The 25,606-nt window shown below is 45.8% G+C and overlaps 1 protein-coding gene across 1 annotated transcript; it reads left to right on the top strand.

Annotated features, from left to right (window-relative positions):
* Positions 1 to 1,903: 1,903 nt before the first annotated feature.
* LOC120044132 (testis-expressed protein 2-like) lies at positions 1,904 to 24,413 on the top strand. The gene is made up of 11 exons (XM_038988722.1): positions 1,904 to 3,163; positions 18,658 to 18,858; positions 18,974 to 19,274; positions 19,623 to 19,801; positions 20,429 to 20,590; positions 21,815 to 21,914; positions 22,428 to 22,564; positions 22,937 to 23,079; positions 23,364 to 23,567; positions 23,761 to 23,881; positions 24,270 to 24,413. The coding sequence occupies exons 1-11, from the start codon at positions 1,904 to 1,906 to the stop codon at positions 24,411 to 24,413; spliced, it is 2,952 nt and encodes a 983-aa protein (XP_038844650.1).
* The last annotated feature ends 1,193 nt before the right edge of the window (positions 24,414 to 25,606 follow it).

Raw genomic sequence — 25,606 nt, forward strand, 5'->3', positions numbered from 1 at the left:
GGTGTGGGGGGAACAGTCTGTCTAGTGTTGAATGGTGTGGGGGGGCTCCGTCTGTCTAGTGTTGGATGGTGTGGGGGGGAACAGTCTGTCTAGTGTTGGATGGTGTGGGGGGAACAGTCTGTCTAGTGTTGAATGGTGTGGGGGGAACAGTCTGTCTAGTGTTGGATGGTGTGGGGGGGGCTCCGTCTGTCTAGTGCTGGACGGTGTGGGGGAGAAACAGTCTGTCTAGTGTTGGATGGTGTGGGGGGAACAGTCTGTCTAGTGTTGAATGGTGTGGGGGGACCCGTCTGTCTAGTGTTGGATGGTGTGGGGGGAACAGTCTGTCTAGTGTTGAATGGTGTGGGGGGAACAGTCTGTCTAGTGTTGGATGGTGTGGGGGGAACAGTCTGTCTAGTGTTGAATGGTGTGGGGGGAACAGTCTGTCTAGTGTTGAATGGTGTGGGGGGAACAGTCTGTCTAGTGTTGGATGGTGTGGGGGGAACAGTCTGTCTAGTGTTGAATGGTGTGGGGGGAACAGTCTGTCTAGTGTTGAATGGTGTGGGGGGAACAGTCTGTCTAGTGTTGAATGGTGTGGGGGGAACAGTCTGTCTAGTGTTGGATGGTGTGGGGGGGCTCCGTCTGTCTAGTGCTGGACGGTGTGGGGGAGAAACAGTCTGTCTAGTGTTGGATGGTGTGGGGGGAACAGTCTGTCTAGTGTTGAATGGTGTGGGGGGACCCGTCTGTCTAGTGTTGGATGGTGTGGGGGGAACAGTCTGTCTAGTGTTGAATGGTGTGGGGGGAACAGTCTGTCTAGTGTTGGATGGTGTGGGGGGAACAGTCTGTCTAGTGTTGAATGGTGTGGGGGGAACAGTCTGTCTAGTGTTGGATGGTGTGGGGGGAACAGTCTGTCTAGTGTTGAATGGTGTGGGGGGAACAGTCTGTCTAGTGTTGAATGGTGTGGGGGGAACAGTCTGTCTAGTGTTGAATGGTGTGGGGGGAACAGTCTGTCTAGTGTTGAATGGTGTGGGGGGAACAGTCTGTCTAGTGTTGAATGGTGTGGGGGGAACAGTCTGTCTAGTGTTGGATGGTGTGGGGGGAACAGTCTGTCTAGTGTTGAATGGTGTGGGGGGATCAGTCTGTCTAGTGTTGAATGGTGTGGGGGGAACAGTCTGTCTAGTGTTGAATGGTGTGGGGGGGAACAGTCTGTCTAGTGTTGAACGGTGTGGGGGGAACAGTCTGTCTAGTGCTGGACGGTGTGGGGGAACAGTCTGTCTAGTGCTGGACGGTGTGGGGGGAACAGTCTGTCTAGTGTTGGATGGTGTGTGGGGGAACAGTCTGTCTAGTGCTGGACGGTGTGGGGGGGGAACAGTGTCAGATACCCAGGATGAAGAAACCTGCAGGGCGCTATGTTCCAGACACTGATGCTGTGTCTCAAATGGCACCCAGTAGGGAATATGGTTCCACTTGGGACACAACCTCTACTGTCCTCCTTCAGGGATGTGTGTGTGTATGATTGACATCCATCATCCTCAATCAGGGTGATGTTACTAATATGAGTCTATTCTTATGTTATATAACATTTCTGATTGATGTTTGATGAAAAGGAAAATATCACTCAATGTCGCCTTTCTTTCTTCCCCATGTCTCCAGAGTCCTGGGGTTGAGGGATGACTCAGACTGGGGAAGAGAATGCTACTCACCGTGCAGCACCCACTGATCCCCAGCGCCATGTCTTACTACCCTAGAGCCAACCACTGTGTTTGGGGGACCACGTCTCCATAGCTACAGCAGCAAAATATACACATCTTCAATACATGAAAACTGAGAGAGGGATGAAACCATATTTCAGATTGAATGTGAGTACTGTGGATATTAAGTAACAAACACAGTCTTACAAACTGTCAGAGGCAGAGAGAAGAACAGCATGGAGGACAGTGAGCTTATCTTTCTGGAGCGCCATGATGAAGGCGAGGGCCCTACCGTGGCCTTCTCCAAAGACAAGCCTGGAGTCAGGGAGGCCAGGGACAGTAGGCCCGACTCAGGCCTGGGGCTAGGTTTGGGGCTGAAGCCAGGCCAGGGACGCCGCTCCTCGGGCTTCCACATCCCCCTCTCCCCCTCCTCTCCGGGCTCCCTGGCTGACCTGGCCATGGCCTCATCGCCGCCCCCCGGCCTGGTGAAGTCCTCCTCCACAGAGCTGCAGACCAAAGAGACTGGTTCCTTGAGAAGCTCCAAACCCCTCCTCAGCCTGGTCAAGTCCCTCTCCACCGAGATCTCCCACCTCGAGCCCGAGGTCTACCTCTCCAAGTCGGACTCCAAGCTCCACATGCACCCCTGGAAGCAGTTCACCCAGACCCAACCCAAGCTCCAGGAGGCTGGTTCTGGGAATGATAGCTGGATGGCACCCCCGTCCCCCGTCTCCCCCACGGAGCCCAAAGGAAGTTCCCTGATGACCGAGTTCGAGGACACGCGGAGGAAGTTCTCGGAGGCCATACAGGACCCCATGAGCATGTGGGGTAAAATGATGGGGGACGAGTCGAGCTCGGGGAGCCCCAAGCAGAAGGTGTCTGGGGGGGTCGGGGACTCACCTGCCTCCCTTGGTAGCTATGGAGGTGGTGGGAGTGGGACCCCATTGAACATTGAAGACGGGAGCACAGAGACACAAGTAAGATACAGACGTGGAACAGACAGCAAACTGGGTGTGTGTGAAACCCCACTAAGGAGACCCAGGAGGGGCCCTTTGAAGCCCTCACTTTCCCCAGAGCACCACAGCCAGCTGGGGGATAGCCTCTACGAGATCTGCACCAATGGAGACCTCATCCAGGTGGTAGAGGTCCAGGGGGGCGGATCCAGTGGAGCTGGTACCAGAGGCCAGCATCGAGGAACCCGTCCCCAGGCTCGAGGCAGGATTCCTGTGGCCTCAGTGCCTGTCCGCTGGCTCTTGTTTGTGGGCGTACTTGCCTACGGGTTCTTTGTGCTCCCTCTGCCCTCCTATGTGACTGGGCTGTCCCTGGGGCTAGCATGTGGGTTCCTGTTAGGGTTGGTGGTGGTCCTGGTGTTCACGCCCCGTCCGGCATCCAGAGCTTTGCCACCCTGGGGCACTACAGGGGCCCGGTGGTCCCAAGACAACAGCCTGCTGCCCTCGGACCCTGTTGGTGGGCCGCGCACAGATGCAGAAGTCCTGGAGGTGAGTTTGAGGATATGGGAGTGGTTACACACATAAGTAACATAGATTGATAGAGTTACAGTAGGTAAACACAGACGGACGGACGGACGGACAGACAGATTGTCACAGTCAGACAGACAGATACATAGACAGACAGACAGACAGACAGGCAGGCAGACAGACAGACAGGCAGGCAGGCAGGCAGGCAGGCAGACAGACAGACAGACAGACAGACAGACAGACAGACAGACAGACAGACAGACAGACAGACAGACAGACAGACAGACAGACAGACAGACAGACAGACAGGCAGATGGTCAGCCCTTAAAAAAAATACAAAGAGAACAGGCTTTCATCAATTTTTTAAATATTTTTTATAGTTGATACATTTCTGTCTCATGAACCAAAGCGCGAGCCACATACTGTATCTATGGTAACAATCATTACTACTGTCTTTGTCTCTATAGAGTGGAGGAGTAGAGACCTTTGTTTCTGTGAATGGGTGAGTGAATGAGGCCAGGTGCTGATTAGAGAGGATAGTGAGAACTGAGGGGCTTACAGCCATGGGGCTGCTTCCGCAATAGCAGCCTATTCCCTTTGTTGTGCACTACTTTTGACCAGGGCCCTGTTAAAAGGTGGTGCACTACATAGGGGATAGGATGCCATTTGGGATGCATACCATCTCCCTCAGTTGTAGCCCATGTAGTTCCTGTACATCCTCTGCCCCTTGGCCTTTGATTAGTGAGGAATGAGGGGCTTATAGCCGCCCGGTCCAGATACAGCACAGCATCTCAGTGTACTGTAGCCCAGGTAGTCCCTGTGTTCCCTCTGGCCCTTGGCCTTCTAGAGCTGGAGCTACACAGTGCTAATAACCCTCAGAGCGTGCGTGTGTGTGTCATCTCCCAGTCCATTAGCTGTAGCAGCTGTGATATTTCTGTCTTGATTAATTCAGTTGGCTCTAAGCTGAACCCAAGACATAAGAAACACAAATTAGCTCAGTAGAACACTGCAAAACAGTCAAATTAAGTTGAAGCTTTTAAGGCTATAAGCCAATACAATGTTGCATGCTGCATTCAGTGTTGTATTTCAGTTTACAGTATGCATGTGTCACGTTCTGACCATAGTTCTTTTGTGTTTTCTTTGTTTTAGTGTTGGTCAGGACGTGAGCTGAGTGGGCATTCTATGTTGTGTGTCTAGTTTTCCTGTTTCTATGTTTGGCCTGATATGGTTCTCAATCAGAGGCAGGTGTTAGTCATTGTCTCTGATTGGGAACCATATTTAGGTAGCCTGTTTAGTGTTGGGTTTTGTGGGTGGTTGTCTTCTGTCTTCGTGTGTCTGCACCAGACAGAACTGTTTTTTTTCACATTTGTTGTTTTGTATTTTGTAGTGTTCACGTTTATTGTCTTTATTAAACATGATGAACACTAATCACGCTGCGCTTTGGTCCTCTCCTTCGTCCACAGAAGAAAGCCGTTACGGCATGTATACAACTTAGTACAAGTATTTGTATTTGTACGTATTATTTATTATTAATGCAGTTTATACAATTTTAAAAACATTACAATACATTCACAGACCGTGTGCCCTCAGGCCCCTACTCCACCACTACCACATATATACAGTACAAAATCCATGTGTACGTGTACGTGTGTGTGTATAGTGCGTGTGTGTGTGTGTGTATGCATGTGTCTGTGCCTATGTCTGTGTTGCTTCACAGTCCCCGCTGTTCCATAAGATGTATTTTAATCTGTTTTTTAAAATCTAATTTTACTGCTTGCATCAGTTACTTGATGTGGAATAGAGTTCCATGTAGTCATGGCTCTGTGTAGTCTGTTCTGGATTTGGGGACTGTGAAGAGACCTCTGGTGGCATGTCTTGTGGGGTATGCATGGGTGTCCAAGCTGTGCGCCAGTAGTTCAAACAGACAGCTCGGTGCATTCAACATGTCAATACCTCTCATCAATACAAGCAGTGATGAAGTCAATGTCTTTTCCACTTTGAGACAGGAGAGATTGACATGCATATTATTAATATTAGCTCTCCAGCCGTGCTGCCCTGTCCTGAACTAATTGCAATTTTCCTAAATCTTTTTTTTGTGGCAACTGACCACACGACTGAACAGGTGCGACAAAACTAGGGCCTGTAGGGCTGACCCAACCTGTACTGGTCTGGCTTGAATATTTTATTTTCATATTGTTCTTTCCAGCGTGGTTGCAGCAGCTATGATGGAGGTGTAACCATGCCAGTCCAGTACAGCTCCACTTGGCTCAGTAGTGTAAAGGGGTAATAGAGAGCTGCCCCTAGCTCTGGTTTCACTGCCACAGATTTGACTACAGGTAAATCACGGCGCTCAATAACCAATGAGTATTCAGGTAATACTAGAAAGGGTTATACTAGAACAATTACAGCAGGGAAGGAAGACAGATTTGAGACAGATTTGCTGACTGTGAAAGTTAACTGCCACAATATCTGACAACAACAAAAATGTCAACGTACAAATCACCTTTATGAGATAATTCATGGTAAGCAACTGTAAACAACAATAGCAAAAGTAAACATCAATGAACAGCTGTGACTGCCCAAGTGAACACAATGTAAGAAAGTGAAAATAAGGTGAGTTTATTAGAGTGAGAGAAAAACACTAAAAAAAAGCTCACCAGGCAATACCCCAGAGCGCTAGAGCCAGTCTCCTGTGATAGATGAGACATGTATAGAGCCAGTCTCCTGTGATAGATGAGACATGTATAGAGCCAGTCTCCTGTGATAGATAAGACATGTATAGAGCCAGTCTCCTGTGATAGATGAGACATGTATAGAGCCAGTCTCCTGTGATAGATAAGACATGTATAGAGCCAGTCTCCTGTGATAGATGAGACATGTATAGAGCCAGTCTCATGTGATAGATAAGACATGTATATAGCCAGTCTCATGTGATAGATGAGACATGTATAGACCCAGTCTCCTGTGATAGATGAGACATGTATAGAGCCAGTCTCCTGTGATAGATAAGACATGTATAGAGCCAGTCTCCTGTGATAGATGAGACATGTATAGAGCCAGTCTCCTGTGATAGATAAGACATGTATAGAGCCGATCTCCTGTGATAGATGAGACATGTATAGAGCCAGTCTCCTGTGATAGATAAGACATGTATAGAGCCAGTCTCCTGTGATAGATAAGACATGTATAGAGCCAGTCTCCTGTGATAGATAAGACATGTATAGAGCCAGTCTCCTGTGATAGATAAGACATGTATAGAGCCAGTCTCCTGTGATAGATAAGACATGTATAGAGCCAGTCTCCTGTGATAGATAAGACATGTATAGAGCCAGTCTCCTGTGATAGATGAGACATGTATAGAGCCAGTCTCCTGTGATAGATAAGACATGTATAGAGCCAGTCTCCTGTGATAGATAAGACATGTATAGAGCCAGTCTCCTGTGATAGATAGGACATGTATAGAGCCAGTCTCCTGTGATAGATAAGACATGTATAGAGCCAGTCTCCTGTGATAGATAAGACATGTATAGAGCCAGTCTCCTGTGATAGATAAGACATGTATAGAGCCAGTCTCCTGTGATAGATGAGACATGTATAGAGCCAGTCTCCTGTGATAGATGAGACATGTATAGAGCCAGTCTCCTGTGATAGATAAGACATGTATAGAGCCAGTCTCCTGTGATAGATGAGACATGTATAGAGCCAGTCTCCTGTGATAGATGAGACATGTATAGAGCCAGTCTCCTGTGATAGATGAGACATGTATAGAGCCAGTCTCCTGTGATAGATAAGACATGTATAGAGCCAGTCTCCTGTGATAGATAAGACATGTATAGAGCCAGTCTCCTGTGATAGATAAGACATGTATAGAGCCAGTTTCCTGTGATAGATAAGACATGTATAGAGCCAGTCTCCTGTGATAGATGAGACATGTATAGAGCCAGTCTCCTGTGATAGATGAGACATGTATAGAGCCAGTCTCCTGTGATAGATAAGACATGTATAGAGCCAGTCTCCTGTGATAGATGAGACATGTATAGAGCCAGTCTCCTGTGATAGATAAGACATGTATATAGCCAGTCTCTCGTGATAGATAAGACATGTATAGAGCCAGTCTCCTGTGATAGATGAGACATGTATAGAGCCAGTCTCCTGTGATAGATAAGACATGTATAGAGCCAGTCTCCTGTGATAGATAAGACATGTATAGAGCCAGTCTCCTGTGATAGATGAGACATGTATAGAGCCAGTCTCCTGTGATATATGAGACATGTATAGAGCCAGTCTCTTGTGATAGATAAGACATGTATAGAGCCAGTCTCTTGTGATAGATAAGACATGTATAGAGCCAGTCTCTTGTGATAGATGAGACATGTATAGAGCCAGTCTCTTGTGATAGATGAGACATGTATAGAGCCCGTCTCCTGTGGTAGATGAGACATGTATAGAGCCAGTCTCCTGTGATAGATGAGACATGTATAGAGCCAGTCTCCTGTGATAGATGAGACATGTATAGAGCCAGTCTCATGTGATAGATGAGCCATGTATAGAGCCAGTCTCCTGTGATAGATGAGCCATGTATAGAGCCAGTCTCCTGTGATAGATGAGACATGTATAGAGCCAGTCTCCTGTGATAGATGAGCCATGTATAGAGCCAGTCTCCTGTGATAGATGAGACATGTATAGAGCTAGTCTCCTGTGATAGATGAGACATGTATAGAGCCAGTCTCCTGTGATAGATGAGACATGTATAGAGCCAGTCTCCTGTGATAGATGAGACATGTATAGAGCCAGTCTCCTGTGATAGATGAGACATGTATAGAGCCAGTTTCCTGTGATAGATGAGACATGTATAGAGCCAGTCTCCTGTGATAGATGAGACATGTATAGAGCCAGTCTCCTGTGATAGATAAGACATGTATAGAGCCAGTCTCTTGTGATAGATGAGACATGTATAGAGCCAGTCTCCTTTGATAGATGAGACATGTATAGAGCCAGTCTCCTGTGATAGATGAGACATGTATAGAGCCAGTCTCCTGTGATAGATGAGACATGTATAGAGCCAGTCTCCTGTGATAGATGAGACATGTATAGAGCCAGTCTCCTGTGATAGATGAGACATGTATAAAGCCAGTCTCATGTGATAGATGAGACATGTATAGAGCCAGTCTCATGTGATAGATGAGACATGTATAGAGCCAGTCTCCTGTGATAGATGAGACATGTATAGAGCCAGTCTCCTGTGATAGATGAGCCATGTATAGAGCCAGTCTCCTGTGATAGATGAGACATGTATAGAGCCAGTCTCCTGTGATAGATGAGACATGTATAGAGCCAGTCTCCCGTGATATATGAGACATGTATAGAGCCAGTTTCCTGTGATAGATGAGACATGTATAGAGCCAGTCTCCTGTGATAGATGAGACATGTATAGAGCCAGTCTCCTGTGATAGATGAGACATGTATAGAGCCAGTCTCATGTGATAGATAAGACATGTATATAGCCAGTCTCATGTGATAGATGAGACATGTATAGACCCAGTCTCCTGTGATAGATGAGACATGTATAGAGCCAGTCTCCTGTGATAGATAAGACATGTATAGAGCCAGTCTCCTGTGATAGATGAGACATGTATAGAGCCAGTCTCCTGTGATAGATAAGACATGTATAGAGCCGATCTCCTGTGATAGATGAGACATGTATAGAGCCAGTCTCCTGTGATAGATAAGACATGTATAGAGCCAGTCTCCTGTGATAGATAAGACATGTATAGAGCCAGTCTCCTGTGATAGATAAGACATGTATAGAGCCAGTCTCCTGTGATAGATAAGACATGTATAGAGCCAGTCTCCTGTGATAGATAAGACATGTATAGAGCCAGTCTCCTGTGATAGATAAGACATGTATAGAGCCAGTCTCCTGTGATAGATGAGACATGTATAGAGCCAGTCTCCTGTGATAGATAAGACATGTATAGAGCCAGTCTCCTGTGATAGATAAGACATGTATAGAGCCAGTCTCCTGTGATAGATAGGACATGTATAGAGCCAGTCTCCTGTGATAGATAAGACATGTATAGAGCCAGTCTCCTGTGATAGATAAGACATGTATAGAGCCAGTCTCCTGTGATAGATAAGACATGTATAGAGCCAGTCTCCTGTGATAGATGAGACATGTATAGAGCCAGTCTCCTGTGATAGATGAGACATGTATAGAGCCAGTCTCCTGTGATAGATAAGACATGTATAGAGCCAGTCTCCTGTGATAGATGAGACATGTATAGAGCCAGTCTCCTGTGATAGATGAGATATGTATAGAGCCAGTCTCCTGTGATAGATGAGACATGTATAGAGCCAGTCTCCTGTGATAGATAAGACATGTATAGAGCCAGTCTCCTGTGATAGATAAGACATGTATAGAGCCAGTCTCCTGTGATAGATAAGACATGTATAGAGCCAGTTTCCTGTGATAGATAAGACATGTATAGAGCCAGTCTCCTGTGATAGATGAGACATGTATAGAGCCAGTCTCCTGTGATAGATGAGACATGTATAGAGCCAGTCTCCTGTGATAGATAAGACATGTATAGAGCCAGTCTCCTGTGATAGATGAGACATGTATAGAGACAGTCTCCTGTGATAGATAAGACATGTATAGAGCCAGTCTCTCGTGATAGATAAGACATGTATAGAGCCAGTCTCCTGTGATAGATGAGACATGTATAGAGCCAGTCTCCTGTGATAGATAAGACATGTATAGAGCCAGTCTCCTGTGATAGATAAGACATGTATAGAGCCAGTCTCCTGTGATAGATGAGACATGTATAGAGCCAGTCTCCTGTGATATATGAGACATGTATAGAGCCAGTCTCTTGTGATAGATAAGACATGTATAGAGCCAGTCTCTTGTGATAGATAAGACATGTATAGAGCCAGTCTCTTGTGATAGATGAGACATGTATAGAGCCAGTCTCTTGTGATAGATGAGACATGTATAGAGCCCGTCTCCTGTGGTAGATGAGACATGTATAGAGCCAGTCTCCTGTGATAGATGAGACATGTATAGAGCCAGTCTCCTGTGATAGATGAGACATGTATAGAGCCAGTCTCATGTGATAGATGAGCCATGTATAGAGCCAGTCTCCTGTGATAGATGAGCCATGTATAGAGCCAGTCTCCTGTGATAGATGAGACATGTATAGAGCCAGTCTCCTGTGATAGATGAGCCATGTATAGAGCCAGTCTCCTGTGATAGATGAGACATGTATAGAGCTAGTCTCCTGTGATAGATGAGACATGTATAGAGCCAGTCTCCTGTGATAGATGAGACATGTATAGAGCCAGTCTCCTGTGATAGATGAGACATGTATAGAGCCAGTCTCCTGTGATAGATGAGACATGTATAGAGCCAGTTTCCTGTGATAGATGAGACATGTATAGAGCCAGTCTCCTGTGATAGATGAGACATGTATAGAGCCAGTCTCCTGTGATAGATGAGACATGTATAGAGCCAGTCTCTTGTGATAGATGAGACATGTATAGAGCCAGTCTCCTTTGATAGATGAGACATGTATAGAGCCAGTCTCCTGTGATAGATGAGACATGTATAGAGCCAGTCTCCTGTGATAGATGAGACATGTATAGAGCCAGTCTCCTGTGATAGATGAGACATGTATAGAGCCAGTCTCCTGTGATAGATGAGACATGTATAAAGCCAGTCTCATGTGATAGATGAGACATGTATAGAGCCAGTCTCATGTGATAGATGAGACATGTATAGAGCCAGTCTCCTGTGATAGATGAGACATGTATAGAGCCAGTCTCCTGTGATAGATGAGACATGTATAGAGCCAGTCTCCTGTGATAGATGAGACATGTATAGAGCCAGTCTCCTGTGATAGATGAGACATGTATAGAGCCAGTCTCCCGTGATATATGAGACATGTATAGAGCCAGTTTCCTGTGATAGATGAGACATGTATAGAGCCAGTCTCCTGTGATAGATGAGACATGTATAGAGCCAGTCTCCTGTGATTAGATGAGACATGTATAGAGCCAGTCTCCTGTGATAGATAAGACATGTATAGAGCCAGTCTCCTGTGATAGATGAGACATGTATAGAGCCAGTCTCTTGTGATAGATAAGACATGTATAGAGCCAGTCTCCTGTGATAGATGAGACATGTATAGAGCCAGTCTCTTGTGATAGATAAGACATGTATAGAGCCAGTCTCCTGTGATAGATAAGACATGTATAGAGCCAGTCTCCTGTGATAGATGAGACATGTATAGAGCCAGTTTCCTGTGATAGATGAGACATGTATAGAGCCAGTCTCTTGTGATAGATAGGACATGTATAGAACCAGTCTCCTGTGATAGATGAGACATGTATAGAGCCAGTCTCCTGTGATAGATGATACATGTATAGAGCCAGTCTCCTGTGATAGATGAGACATGTATAGAGCCAGTCTCCTGTGATAGATGAGACATGTATAGAGCCAGTTTCCTGTGATAGATGAGACATGTATAGAGCCAGTCTCTTGTGATAGATAAGACATGTATAGAACCAGTCTCCTGTGATAGATGAGACATGTATAGAGCCAGTCTCCTGTGATAGATGAGACATGTATAGAGCCAGTCTCCTGTGATAGATGAGACATGTATAGAGCCAGTCTCCTGTGATAGATGAGACATGTATAGAGCCAGTCTCTTGTGCTAGATGAGACATGTATAGAGCCAGTCTCTTGTGATAGATGAGACATGTATAAAGCCAGTCTCCTGTAATAGATGAGACATGTATAGAGCCAGTCTCTTGTGATAGATGAGACATGTATATAGCCAGTCTCCTGTTATAGATGAGACATGTATAGAGCCAGTCTCTTGTAATAGATGAGACATGTATAGAGCCAGTCTCTTGTGATAGATGAGACATGTATAGAGCCAGTCTCTTGTGATAGATGAGACTTGTATAGAGCCAGTCTCTTGTGATAGATGAGACATGTATAGAGCCAGTCTCCTGTAATAGATGAGACATGTATAGAGCCAGTCTCTTGTGATAGATGAGACATGTATAGAGCCAGTCTCTTGTGATAGATGAGACTTGTATAGAGCCAGTCTCTTGTGATAGATGAGACTTGTATAGAGCCAGTCTCCTGTGATAGATAAGACATGTATAGAGCCAGTCTCCTGTGATAGATAAGACATATATAGAGCCAGTCTCCTGTGATAGATAAGACATGTATAGAGCCAGTCTCCTGTGATAGATGAGACATGTATAGAGCCAGTCTCCTGTGATAGATGAGACATGTATAAAGCCAGTCTCCTGTGATAGATGAGACATGTATAGAGCCATTCTCCTGTGATAGATGAGACATGTATAGAGCCAGTCTCTTGTGATAGATGATACATGTATAGAGCCAGTCTCCTGTGATAGATGAGACATGTATAGAGCCAGTCTCTTGTGATAGATGAGACATGTATAGAGCCAGTCTCCTGTGATAGATGAGACATGTATAGAGCCAGTCTCTTGTGATAGATGAGACATGTATAGAGCCAGTCTCCTGTGATAGATGAGACATGTATAGAGCCAGTCTCTTGTGATAGATAAGACATGTATAGAGCCAGTCTCTTGTGATAGATAAGACATGTATAGAGCCAGTCTCTTGTGATAGATGAGACATGTATAGAGCCAGTCTCTTGTGATAGATGAGACATGTATAGAGCCCGTCTCCTGTGGTAGATGAGACATGTATAGAGCCAGTCTCCTGTGATAGATGAGACATGTATAGAGCCAGTCTCCTGTGATAGATGAGACATGTATAGAGCCAGTCTCATGTGATAGATGAGCCATGTATAGAGCCAGTCTCCTGTGATAGATGAGCCATGTATAGAGCCAGTCTCCTGTGATAGATGAGACATGTATAGAGCCAGTCTCCTGTGATAGATGAGCCATGTATAGAGCCAGTCTCCTGTGATAGATGAGACATGTATAGAGCTAGTCTCCTGTGATAGATGAGACATGTATAGAGCCAGTCTCCTGTGATAGATGAGACATGTATAGAGCCAGTCTCCTGTGATAGATGAGACATGTATAGAGCCAGTCTCCTGTGATAGATGAGACATGTATAGAGCCAGTTTCCTGTGATAGATGAGACATGTATAGAGCCAGTCTCCTGTGATAGATGAGACATGTATAGAGCCAGTCTCCTGTGATAGATAAGACATGTATAGAGCCAGTCTCTTGTGATAGATGAGACATGTATAGAGCCAGTCTCCTTTGATAGATGAGACATGTATAGAGCCAGTCTCCTGTGATAGATGAGACATGTATAGAGCCAGTCTCCTGTGATAGATGAGACATGTATAGAGCCAGTCTCCTGTGATAGATGAGACATGTATAGAGCCAGTCTCCTGTGATAGATGAGACATGTATAAAGCCAGTCTCATGTGATAGATGAGACATGTATAGAGCCAGTCTCATGTGATAGATGAGACATGTATAGAGCCAGTCTCCTGTGATAGATGAGACATGTATAGAGCCAGTCTCCTGTGATAGATGAGACATGTATAGAGCCAGTCTCCTGTGATAGATGAGACATGTATAGAGCCAGTCTCCCGTGATATATGAGACATGTATAGAGCCAGTTTCCTGTGATAGATGAGACATGTATAGAGCCAGTCTCCTGTGATAGATGAGACATGTATAGAGCCAGTCTCCTGTGATAGATGAGACATGTATAGAGCCAGTCTCATGTGATAGATAAGACATGTATATAGCCAGTCTCATGTGATAGATGAGACATGTATAGACCCAGTCTCCTGTGATAGATGAGACATGTATAGAGCCAGTCTCCTGTGATAGATAAGACATGTATAGAGCCAGTCTCCTGTGATAGATGAGACATGTATAGAGCCAGTCTCCTGTGATAGATAAGACATGTATAGAGCCGATCTCCTGTGATAGATGAGACATGTATAGAGCCAGTCTCCTGTGATAGATAAGACATGTATAGAGCCAGTCTCCTGTGATAGATAAGACATGTATAGAGCCAGTCTCCTGTGATAGATAAGACATGTATAGAGCCAGTCTCCTGTGATAGATAAGACATGTATAGAGCCAGTCTCCTGTGATAGATAAGACATGTATAGAGCCAGTCTCCTGTGATAGATAAGACATGTATAGAGCCAGTCTCCTGTGATAGATGAGACATGTATAGAGCCAGTCTCCTGTGATAGATAAGACATGTATAGAGCCAGTCTCCTGTGATAGATAAGACATGTATAGAGCCAGTCTCCTGTGATAGATAGGACATGTATAGAGCCAGTCTCCTGTGATAGATAAGACATGTATAGAGCCAGTCTCCTGTGATAGATAAGACATGTATAGAGCCAGTCTCCTGTGATAGATAAGACATGTATAGAGCCAGTCTCCTGTGATAGATGAGACATGTATAGAGCCAGTCTCCTGTGATAGATGAGACATGTATAGAGCCAGTCTCCTGTGATAGATAAGACATGTATAGAGCCAGTCTCCTGTGATAGATGAGACATGTATAGAGCCAGTCTCCTGTGATAGATGAGATATGTATAGAGCCAGTCTCCTGTGATAGATGAGACATGTATAGAGCCAGTCTCCTGTGATAGATAAGACATGTATAGAGCCAGTCTCCTGTGATAGATAAGACATGTATAGAGCCAGTCTCCTGTGATAGATAAGACATGTATAGAGCCAGTTTCCTGTGATAGATAAGACATGTATAGAGCCAGTCTCCTGTGATAGATGAGACATGTATAGAGCCAGTCTCCTGTGATAGATGAGACATGTATAGAGCCAGTCTCCTGTGATAGATAAGACATGTATAGAGCCAGTCTCCTGTGATAGATGAGACATGTATAGAGACAGTCTCCTGTGATAGATAAGACATGTATAGAGCCAGTCTCTCGTGATAGATAAGACATGTATAGAGCCAGTCTCCTGTGATAGATGAGACATGTATAGAGCCAGTCTCCTGTGATAGATAAGACATGTATAGAGCCAGTCTCCTGTGATAGATAAGACATGTATAGAGCCAGTCTCCTGTGATAGATGAGACATGTATAGAGCCAGTCTCCTGTGATATATGAGACATGTATAGAGCCAGTCTCTTGTGATAGATAAGACATGTATAGAGCCAGTCTCTTGTGATAGATAAGACATGTATAGAGCCAGTCTCTTGTGATAGATGAGACATGTATAGAGCCAGTCTCTTGTGATAGATGAGACATGTATAGAGCCCGTCTCCTGTGGTAGATGAGACATGTATAGAGCCAGTCTCCTGTGATAGATGAGACATGTATAGAGCCAGTCTCCTGTGATAGATGAGACATGTATAGAGCCAGTCTCATGTGATAGATGAGCCATGTATAGAGCCAGTCTCCTGTGATAGATGAGCCATGTATAGAGCCAGTCTCCTGTGATAGATGAGACATGTATAGAGCCAGTCTCCTGTGATAGATGAGCCATGTATAGAGCCAGTCTCCTGTGATAGATGAGACATGTATAGAGCTAGTCTCCTGTGATAGATGAGACATGTATAGAGCCAGTCTCCTGTGATAGATGAGACATGTATAGAGCCAGTCTCCTGTGATAGATGAGACATGTATAGAGCCAGTCTCCTGTGATAGATGAGACATGTATAGAGCCAGTTTCCTGTGATAGATGAGACATGTATAGAGCCAGTCTCCTGTGATAGATGAGACATGTATAGAGCCAGTCTCCTGTGATAGATGAGACATGTATAGAGCCAGTCTCTTGTGATAGATGAGACATGTATAGAGCCAGTCTCCTTTGATAGATGAGACATGTATAGAGCCAGTCTCCTGTGATAGATGAGACATGTATAGAGCCAGTCTCCTGTGATAGATGAGACATGTATAGAGCCAGTCTCCTGTGATAGATGATACATGTATAGAGCCAGTCTCCTGTGATAGATGAGACATGTATAAAGCCAGTCTCATGTGATAGATGAGACATGTATAGAGCCAGTCTCATGTGATAGATGAGACATGTATAGAGCCAGTCTCCTGTGATAGATGAGACATGTATAGAGCCAGTCTCCTGTGATAGATGAGACATGTATAGAGCCAGTCTCCTGTGATAGATGAGACATGTATAGAGCCAGTCTCCTGTGATAGATGAGACATGTATAGAGCCAGTCTCCCGTGATATATGAGACATGTATAGAGCCAGTTTCCTGTGATAGATGAGACATGTATAGAGCCAGTCTCCTGTGATAGATGAGACATGTATAGAGCCAGTCTCCTGTGATTAGATGAGACATGTATAGAGCCAGTCTCCTGTGATAGATAAGACATGTATAGAGCCAGTCTCCTGTGATAGATGAGACATGTATAGAGCCAGTCTCTTGTGATAGATAAGACATGTATAGAGCCAGTCTCCTGTGATAGATGAGACATGTATAGAGCCAGTCTCTTGTGATAGATAAGACATGTATAGAGCCAGTCTCCTGTGATAGATAAGACATGTATAGAGCCAGTCTCCTGTGATAGATGAGACATGTATAGAGCCAGTTTCCTGTGATAGATGAGACATGTATAGAGCCAGTCTCTTGTGATAGATAGGACATGTATAGAACCAGTCTCCTGTGATAGATGAGACATGTATAGAGCCAGTCTCCTGTGATAGATGAGACATGTATAGAGCCAGTCTCCTGTGATAGATGAGACATGTATAGAGCCAGTCTCCTGTGATAGATGAGACATGTATAGAGCCAGTTTCCTGTGATAGATGAGACATGTATAGAGCCAGTCTCTTGTGATAGATAAGACATGTATAGAACCAGTCTCCTGTGATAGATGAGACATGTATAGAGCCAGTCTCCTGTGATAGATGAGACATGTATAGAGCCAGTCTCCTGTGATAGATGAGACATGTATAGAGCCAGTCTCCTGTGATAGATGAGACATGTATAGAGCCAGTCTCTTGTGCTAGATGAGACATGTATAGAGCCAGTCTCTTGTGATAGATGAGACATGTATAAAGCCAGTCTCCTGTAATAGATGAGACATGTATAGAGCCAGTCTCTTGTGATAGATGAGACATGTATATAGCCAGTCTCCTGTTATAGATGAGACATGTATAGAGCCAGTCTCTTGTAATAGATGAGACATGTATAGAGCCAGTCTCTTGTGATAGATGAGACATGTATAGAGCCAGTCTCTTGTGATAGATGAGACTTGTATAGAGCCAGTCTCTTGTGATAGATGAGACATGTATAGAGCCAGTCTCCTGTAATAGATGAGACATGTATAGAGCCAGTCTCTTGTGATAGATGAGACATGTATAGAGCCAGTCTCTTGTGATAGATGAGACTTGTATAGAGCCAGTCTCTTGTGATAGATGAGACTTGTATAGAGCCAGTCTCCTGTGATAGATAAGACATGTATAGAGCCAGTCTCCTGTGATAGATAAGACATATATAGAGCCAGTCTCCTGTGATAGATAAGACATGTATAGAGCCAGTCTCCTGTGATAGATGAGACATGTATAGAGCCAGTCTCCTGTGATAGATGAGACATGTATAAAGCCAGTCTCCTGTGATAGATGAGACATGTATAGAGCCATTCTCCTGTGATAGATGAGACATGTATAGAGCCAGTCTCTTGTGATAGATGAGACATGTATAGAGCCAGTCTCCTGTGATAGATGAGACATGTATAGAGCCAGTCTCTTGTGATAGATGAGACATGTATAGAGCCAGTCTCCTGTGATAGATGAGACATGTATAGAGCCAGTCTCTTGTGATAGATGAGACATGTATAGAGCCAGTCTCCTGTGATAGATGAGACATGTATAGAGCCAGTCTCCTGTGATAGATGAGACATGTATAGAGCCAGTCTCTTGTGATAGATGAGACATGTATAGAGCCAGTCTCTTGTGATAGATGAGACATGTATAGAGCCAGTCTCTTGTGATAGATGAGACATGTATAAAGCCAGTCTCCTGTGATAGATGAGACATGTATAGAGCCAGTCTCTTGTGATAGATACAGAGCATTCGGAAAGTATTCAGACCTCTTGACTTTATTTTTTTTTTGTTACGTTACAGCCTTATTCTAAAATGGATTTAATAAAACAATGTCCTCATCAATCTACACACAATACTCCATAATGACATCACAATACTCCATAATGACATCACAATACTCCATAATAACAAAGAGAAAAACCTTTTTTATAAATGTTTGCAAATGTATTAAAACTAAAAAACAGAAATACCTTATTTACAAGTATTCGATAAAATAGAGTGTCGCGCCTCTACCTCTTATGGTGTCCAGCTCTTCTCCTGCTGTTGGAGCACGGAAACCCCATTTTTCCTCTTAGGGAAAGTTGGGTGAAATGCTGTTGTTCACGGTAAGCCCCTATGGGTCCTGGTCCAAAGGAGTGCACTATATAGGGAATAGGGTGCCATTCCAGACACAACCCAAACCTGTACCATACATCCTCCATGCATTCTAGGGCTGGATGAACGAGATGCCCGTGTACGACCCGGAGACATACCACCCATCGCTCACCCACTCTGTGTATGCCACCCTGTCGGGCAGCTGCCTACGCCTGGCCTACCCCCGCACCAACATCCCCCGACGGGCAGCCTTCGACGAACTGCCCCATGAAGCCGTGTTCCTGCGCTCGCGCTGCTACCAGCTGGCCAACTGCAAGGTCAGTGTGTCCATATAGCATGACATTTGCTTAAGGATTTCTGAAGCATCTAGGCTTTATAAAGGCTTTGTTATGGTAAGTTGTTCATTATTTCTTGTTTCTTATTTCAAACCAGGTCTCCCTGTTGCCTGCTGCCTTGGCACGGAAGAGAGTTTGGAATAAGAAGTACCCTATCTGTATCATACTGGCCGAGGGAGAGGTGGGGAGAGAGGAGGAGGAGAGAGTGGAAGAGGGGCAAGAGGAGGAGGAGAGGACAGACAAGCAGACACTCCCAGACACACAGACACAGGGCCTCCCCGACACTCTCTACCTCTTTGGTCGTACAGGAAGAGAGAAGGAGGATTGGTTCCAGCACTTCCTGTTAGCCTCGAGGTCAGAGTTCAAGAGTAGCCCAATCAGAGACGTGCCCAAGTCTGGTAAGAAACCGTGCTGCCCCCTACTGACATGGTAGGTTACATCCAAATGGCACCCTATTCCCTGTGGGCCCTGGTCAAAAGTAGTGCACTACATAGGGAATAGTGTGCACACGCTGGACAGGAATCTGTGGTTTGTAATTTTTTCATATATAATTAGTATTGAATTGAGTGTAATGCTATTTTAACCACCTTCCTCCCCTGTTCCTTACCCCCTCTGCCACTTGACCTGTCTGCCTGTTTTCTTGACTCTCTCCCTCACTCTATCCTCCTCCATCTCTCCCCACTTCCTTCCTTCCTTCTCTCTCTCTTTCTTTCTCTCTCCATCTCTCCCATCTCTCTCTTCCCCAGAGGTGTTATGTAGTGGGAGCTCCAGTATGGACAGTACGGAGAACCTTCCCCCTCTGATTGGCCTGCGTGACCTGGTGGACTACGGCTCCTACATGAGCCGCCTCATTGGCTTAGAGGGTAGCAGTCCCAGCCCCAGCCCCTGCCACAGCGACCAGGGAAGCCCCACAGCCAGGAAGAAGGTACGCTACAAGACTGGACTATTAACCTGGTGGTTCAGTGGTGTTTCAATACGAAGACATTTATTCTTCCCCATACAGCTCTGGTCAAAAGTACTACACTACATACAGTATCTGCGAATCAGATCACCATTTTGGGTTCTTAACCTCTGAACCCTTAACAATTGTTCGAATCCTTAACATAACTCACACTGATTAGAGTACATCAATACAGCCACAGTTACAGTCCAGTCAGTCTTTGGCCTTGGAGAGAGGAGGATAGATACTGACTGACTCAGCTAGATGCTGTATACATGCTGAGTGGACCAAATGGTTCAGATATCACCTGGCTGGGATATTAATAGGAGCAGTGTACCTGCCTGTGTCGTATTCATTGGGCACCCAGCGGAAGCAAACAACCAAAACGGGGAGGGACCTACCTGAATTTGACCGATTTGTTGTGGCTTGTTTGCTACGGTCTGCACTAAGGAATATGACCCTGGCTTGGCTGTGTGTTCTGTTCTGATGTCCTGTGTGGTGAGCATCTGTTGTAGAGTAGGTAGTAGTGAGATGGGGCCTGATCCTAGATCAACACGCCTACCGCAATATTTTTTGGTAATCCGGCTCTGTTCTGTTCTCTCCTCTATCCAGTTCCCCAGTGAGGAGGCATCAACAGAGGGGGGCTGCCCAGCAGAGGGCCAACCGGCCTGGGTCAATGCCCTGGTGGGGAGGATCTTCTGGGACTTCCTCCGGGAGAAGTACTGGGTGGACCTGGTGGCCCACAAGATCCAGAAGAAGCTGAGTAAGATCAGGGTGAGTCTGGGAGTTGGGGAAGGGGATGGGGGTTGGTGGATGTATGAATTGATGAGTAGGTGGGTGGGAGTGTTGGTGTCTGTATGTAAAGAAAGTAATATCAATATCCTCCATATCTCTGCACTACATGGTAAGTCCTATAGAATCCAACTTCAGTGCATGATCCTCTCACTCTCGCTGCGGTACTGGGGCACTGGAGCACTGGGGCACTGGGGTACTGGGGTACTGGGGTACTGGGGTACTGGGGCACTGGGGCACTGGGGTACTGGGGCACTGGGACACTGGGGCACTGGGGCACTGGGGCACTGGGGTACTGGAGCACTGGGGCACTGGGACACTGGGGTACTGGGGAACTGGGGTACTGGGGCACTGGGGTACTGGGGCACTGGGGTACTGGGGCACTGGAGCACTGGGGCACTGGGGTACTGGGTACTGGGGCACTGGGGCACTGGGGCACTGGGGTACTGGGGTACTGGGTACTGGGGTACTGGGGCACTGGGGCACTGGGGTACTGGGGTACTGGGGCACTGGGGTACTGGGTACTGGGGTACTTGGGCACTGGGTACTGGGGCACTGGGTACTGGGGCACTGGGACACTGGGGCACTGGGGTACTGTGGTACTAAGGTACTGGGGCACTAGGGTTCTAAGGTACTAGGGCACTAGGGTTCTAAGGTACTGGGGCATTAGGGTTCTAAGGTACTGGGGCACTGGGGTACTGCTCTGTGCTTGTTACTTATACATCAGTCATACTGTTGAGCACAAGGTCAGATGCGGGCAGCAGGCCATCAACATTGGACAATGGAAAGGGGGATGAGAGGAGAGGAAGAGGAGGGTTAATGCCTTGTCAGCTCCCTCTATCATGGGCTGTCATGTGCTGCAGCTCCCCATTACTCACTTTCCTCCCGATCACACATGCACACATGCATACACACTTGCACGCTCACACTTGCATGCATGTACACACACACCTGCACACATACTCCCCGCCACCACACACACACACAAACACACACACACACACACACACACACACACACACACACACACACACACACACACACACACACACACACACACACACACACACACACACACACACACACACACACACACACACACACACACACACACACACACACACACACACACACACACACACACATACAACATGCACGCACACGTCATACATTTTCTGAACACCATTATTGTATGTTCTCCTACAGTTGCCGTACTTTGTGAATGAACTGAAGTTGGCTGATCTGGACATGGGTACCTGCATACCTCAGGCGCTCAGCATCTCCAAACCCTCACTGGACCACAGAGGTGTGTGTGTGCATCTGTATCTTTCCCCTGCTCAGATTGACATCCAGCGCACACACACACATTACTTTCCCAGACCAGACCCAGTGCTGACTTGATCCCATTTGTGTCCTACTCTAAGACCGAGTCCCAAATGGCACCCTATTCCCTTTAGAGTTCACTACTTTTGACCAGGTCTGTCACTATAAAGGGAATGGGGTTCCACTTATCCTAAAGCTCCTTCCTATTGTCTCCCTCCGCAGGATTAGCAAACCACTTAACATTGATCTACCTACACACACAATAACAAGCTAATGCTACTTCCCATCAGGCTACTATTGTCATTAGTCTCAATTTGCTATATGTCACAGAATGACAATACTACATCTGCCCCCTTCCTTTGCCTTTATGATAACATGACAACAATAATGGTTGTCTCGAATAGGAAATCCTGATTCGATCCAAAATGTATGTGTGTGTGTGTGTGTGTGTGTGCCTGACTGCATGCGCAAATCTCTCGCTGGCCCCTCCCCCCAGGCCTGTGGTTGGAGATGGAGGTGGTATATACAGGCTGCCTACAGATGACCCTGGAGACGAAGTTGAACCTGTGTAAACTGGGGAAGGAGAAGTCCATTGGGGTGGAGGCTGACGGAGACATCCCAGAGACCAGCCAAGTAGGGTAAGACCTGATCCCCATGTCCTCGTACACCACAGATCAGCCTGCATCGCAGATACACTGTTTTGGCTCGTGTGTGTGTGTGTGTGTGTGTGTGTGTGTGTGTGTGTGTGTGTGTGTGTGTGTGTGTGTGTGTGTGTGTGTGTGTGTGTGTGTGTGTGTGTGTGTGTGTGTGTGTGTGTATGTGTGTGTGTGTGTGTGTGTGTACTGTATGTGTTTATGTGTTTGTTGTCTGTATAAAGGAGACAGTTTTGTAACCCTGATTATAACAGAGATAGAAGTTGTACCATGACTCATGATGACTCACAATCATTTGGATCCAAATGCAGTATTTAAAGTATTTTGTGTGTGTGTGTGTCTCAGCTCCAAGCCCAGGCTGTGTGTATTAGCTGACAGCGATGAGGAGTCCTCCAGTGCCGGCTCGTCTGATGAGGAGGAGGTGCCGCCCACTGAACCCCAGGGAACTCTGGGAGATAAGAGCACAGGCACGCCACCACCACCAGCGACTGATGGGTAAATTGATAGTGTCCCAAACGGCACCCTATTCCCTATGGGCCTGGTCAGAAGTAGTGCACTATAGAAGGAATAACGCGCCATTTGGGACACAGGTCATTACTTTTATTTTTTACATTCTTTAATGACAAGTTGTTAACCCTTGTACTGTTTTGTTCACTGATGAGAGACTGTTGGTCTCACTTTAAAGTGAGTTCCACAGGTTGAGCGTTTTTTAAAGTTTGTAAGTATTTTTGAAAGAGTGTTTTTATTGAGCTGCATTTCATGACTCCTCCCATTGGGAGAGGTGGGAGCACCGGCAGACGGTTCCTGAGGTTCGTGGACAAGATCGCCTCGTCCAAGTACTTCCAGAAGGCCACAGAGAACGAGTACATCAAGAAGAAGATCGCTGAGGTCTCCAACATGCCACTGATGCTCACTGTGGAAGTTCTGGAACTCTCAGGGACTCTGGCTGTCAACATTCCACCTCCCCCTACTGACAGGATATGGTACTGCAAACCTGCTAACTTTAACCATATGAATAGAATCAGTCTAGTTCTGTGGTTTTATATCATTCTATAGATACACTGAACTGAAAGGTACATTGGCTCTTGTTTTTGTTTAAGTCTCAAACTGGTCTTTCTTTCTTTCTTTTTGTCTCCCTGACTTCTCCGTCTTCCTTTTCTCTGTCTCCCCCCACAGGTACAGTTTCCGCGTGCCTCCCAGGCTGGACCTGCGTGTGCGTCCCATGCTAGGGGAGAGGGAGGTCACCTTCACACACGTCACAGAGTGGATCGAGAAGAAGCTGAGTCGAGAGTTTCAGGTCAGTCTGTCCTCCACCTGTGAGGTGGTGCCTCAACATCATACACGAGACTGACGTCATGATATAGAGCTGTGATCAGGGTTAGCGTAGGTCCAAGCATGATGATACTGTAGCAACAGAATGGTTGTTTGATGCCTGTCTGGACTTATTGTACTCCTAGGTAAGGGGCAGAAGTGTTTGCATCAGCTATTTTCATATCTATACATATCTTGACTAATACAGTTGTCACAAATTATGTATAATACTATAAATCCAATCCCAGCCATCTGGTACCATACCAGTGTTAAGGTGCACCATATGTTGATTCTGCAAGTTGCTAGGATTTCATCTTCTGTATTGTTATCTATGTATATTTGTTTAGCATTGCTTGTTCTTGCATCCACTGCAGAAGGAGTTTGTGATGCCCAACATGGACGACCTCTATCTTCCTCTCATGTCCTCCGTGCTGGACAACCCTCCAGCAGCCCAGTATTCCCCAGCCCACTCCTCACGCCGCTCCTCCAACAACTCCCAGTACTATGTGTCTGAATAGCGCCTCACTGTGGCAGTGGATGGAGAAGAAAATAAATGGAAAACCAGTGGGCATGGATCCACAGTGGATTCTGAGCAGATAGCGCTTGGTTCAGTCCTAGCTTGTGAGGGATGGTCATACGTGCACGTACAACGTGGCATGACGACTGGAGAGTGGCATGCAGGAGATAGTGGCATGGCTATGCTCTGAGCAGCAAGAGGGACTGGTATAATCGCATAGAGCCTGTTATAGCGCCCGGCCCTACTGATCTAGAAGACTGAACTTAGACAGCACTCTGCAATAGGGAATGTGACCTGCAATAGCCCTGTAATGAACCAGGCTGACGTTTATTGGGATGAGTCTTGTCCGTGAGGCAGAACTGAACGATTTCCACTGGATGGAACAGCAAAAATTCCAAATTGGCTGCATTGTAAAAATTCATTCACAAAAATGTGCTTTTTGGTCTTAATTTAAGTTTAGGGTTAAGGATAGGTTTTCAAATCAGATTTTTTGACTTTGTGTCATTGCCAGCAAGTGACCACTCTGCATAGCTGCCTCCAGAACAAAATACTCTAACCTGCGTAATGAAGACAGCGAGTGTCCCAGCTGGCACCATATATATATATATATATCACAGGAGGTTGCAACCATGTTTGATACCATTCCACCTATTCCGCTCCCATCGTTAACACAAGCCCATTCTCCGCAATTAAGGTGCCACCAACTTCCTGTGCTATATAGTGCACTGCTTTTGACCAGGGCCCTGCTATGGTAATGCACTACATAGGGAATAGGGTGCCATTTTGAATAAAACAGCAACAGGTAGATATGTTAACTTGAAGGAAAGTGAATATGGGCATTACTGGTATGAACTGTGACTGTACAATGACTATGCTGTGATATACTGAATCAGTTTGTCCTCAACTCTTGCAGGTGAGCGTTGTTGTCCAGTGGGCTGGCCAGAACATTGGTGTATTATTGGCCTGACAAAATGGACTCCTTGAACAATTCCTATTTTAAAAGTGATTGTAGCCCAGAGAAGATTCCCTGGAGATTATTGGTTCTCTAAAATGTTCTCGTCATCAAATGGCTGAGTGGTTTTTGGACAGCGTACCTCCACTTCATTGATCAACCGATACTAAAGCATGTAGAAATGGACAGGCTATCCAGATGTTGTGATGGACTAGTGGGAAAAATAAAACTTTATAAAAATA

Source organism: Salvelinus namaycush, chromosome 3 (genome assembly GCF_016432855.1).
Source record: "Salvelinus namaycush isolate Seneca chromosome 3, SaNama_1.0, whole genome shotgun sequence".
In the NCBI taxonomy this organism is placed as follows: Eukaryota; Metazoa; Chordata; class Actinopteri; order Salmoniformes; family Salmonidae; genus Salvelinus; species Salvelinus namaycush.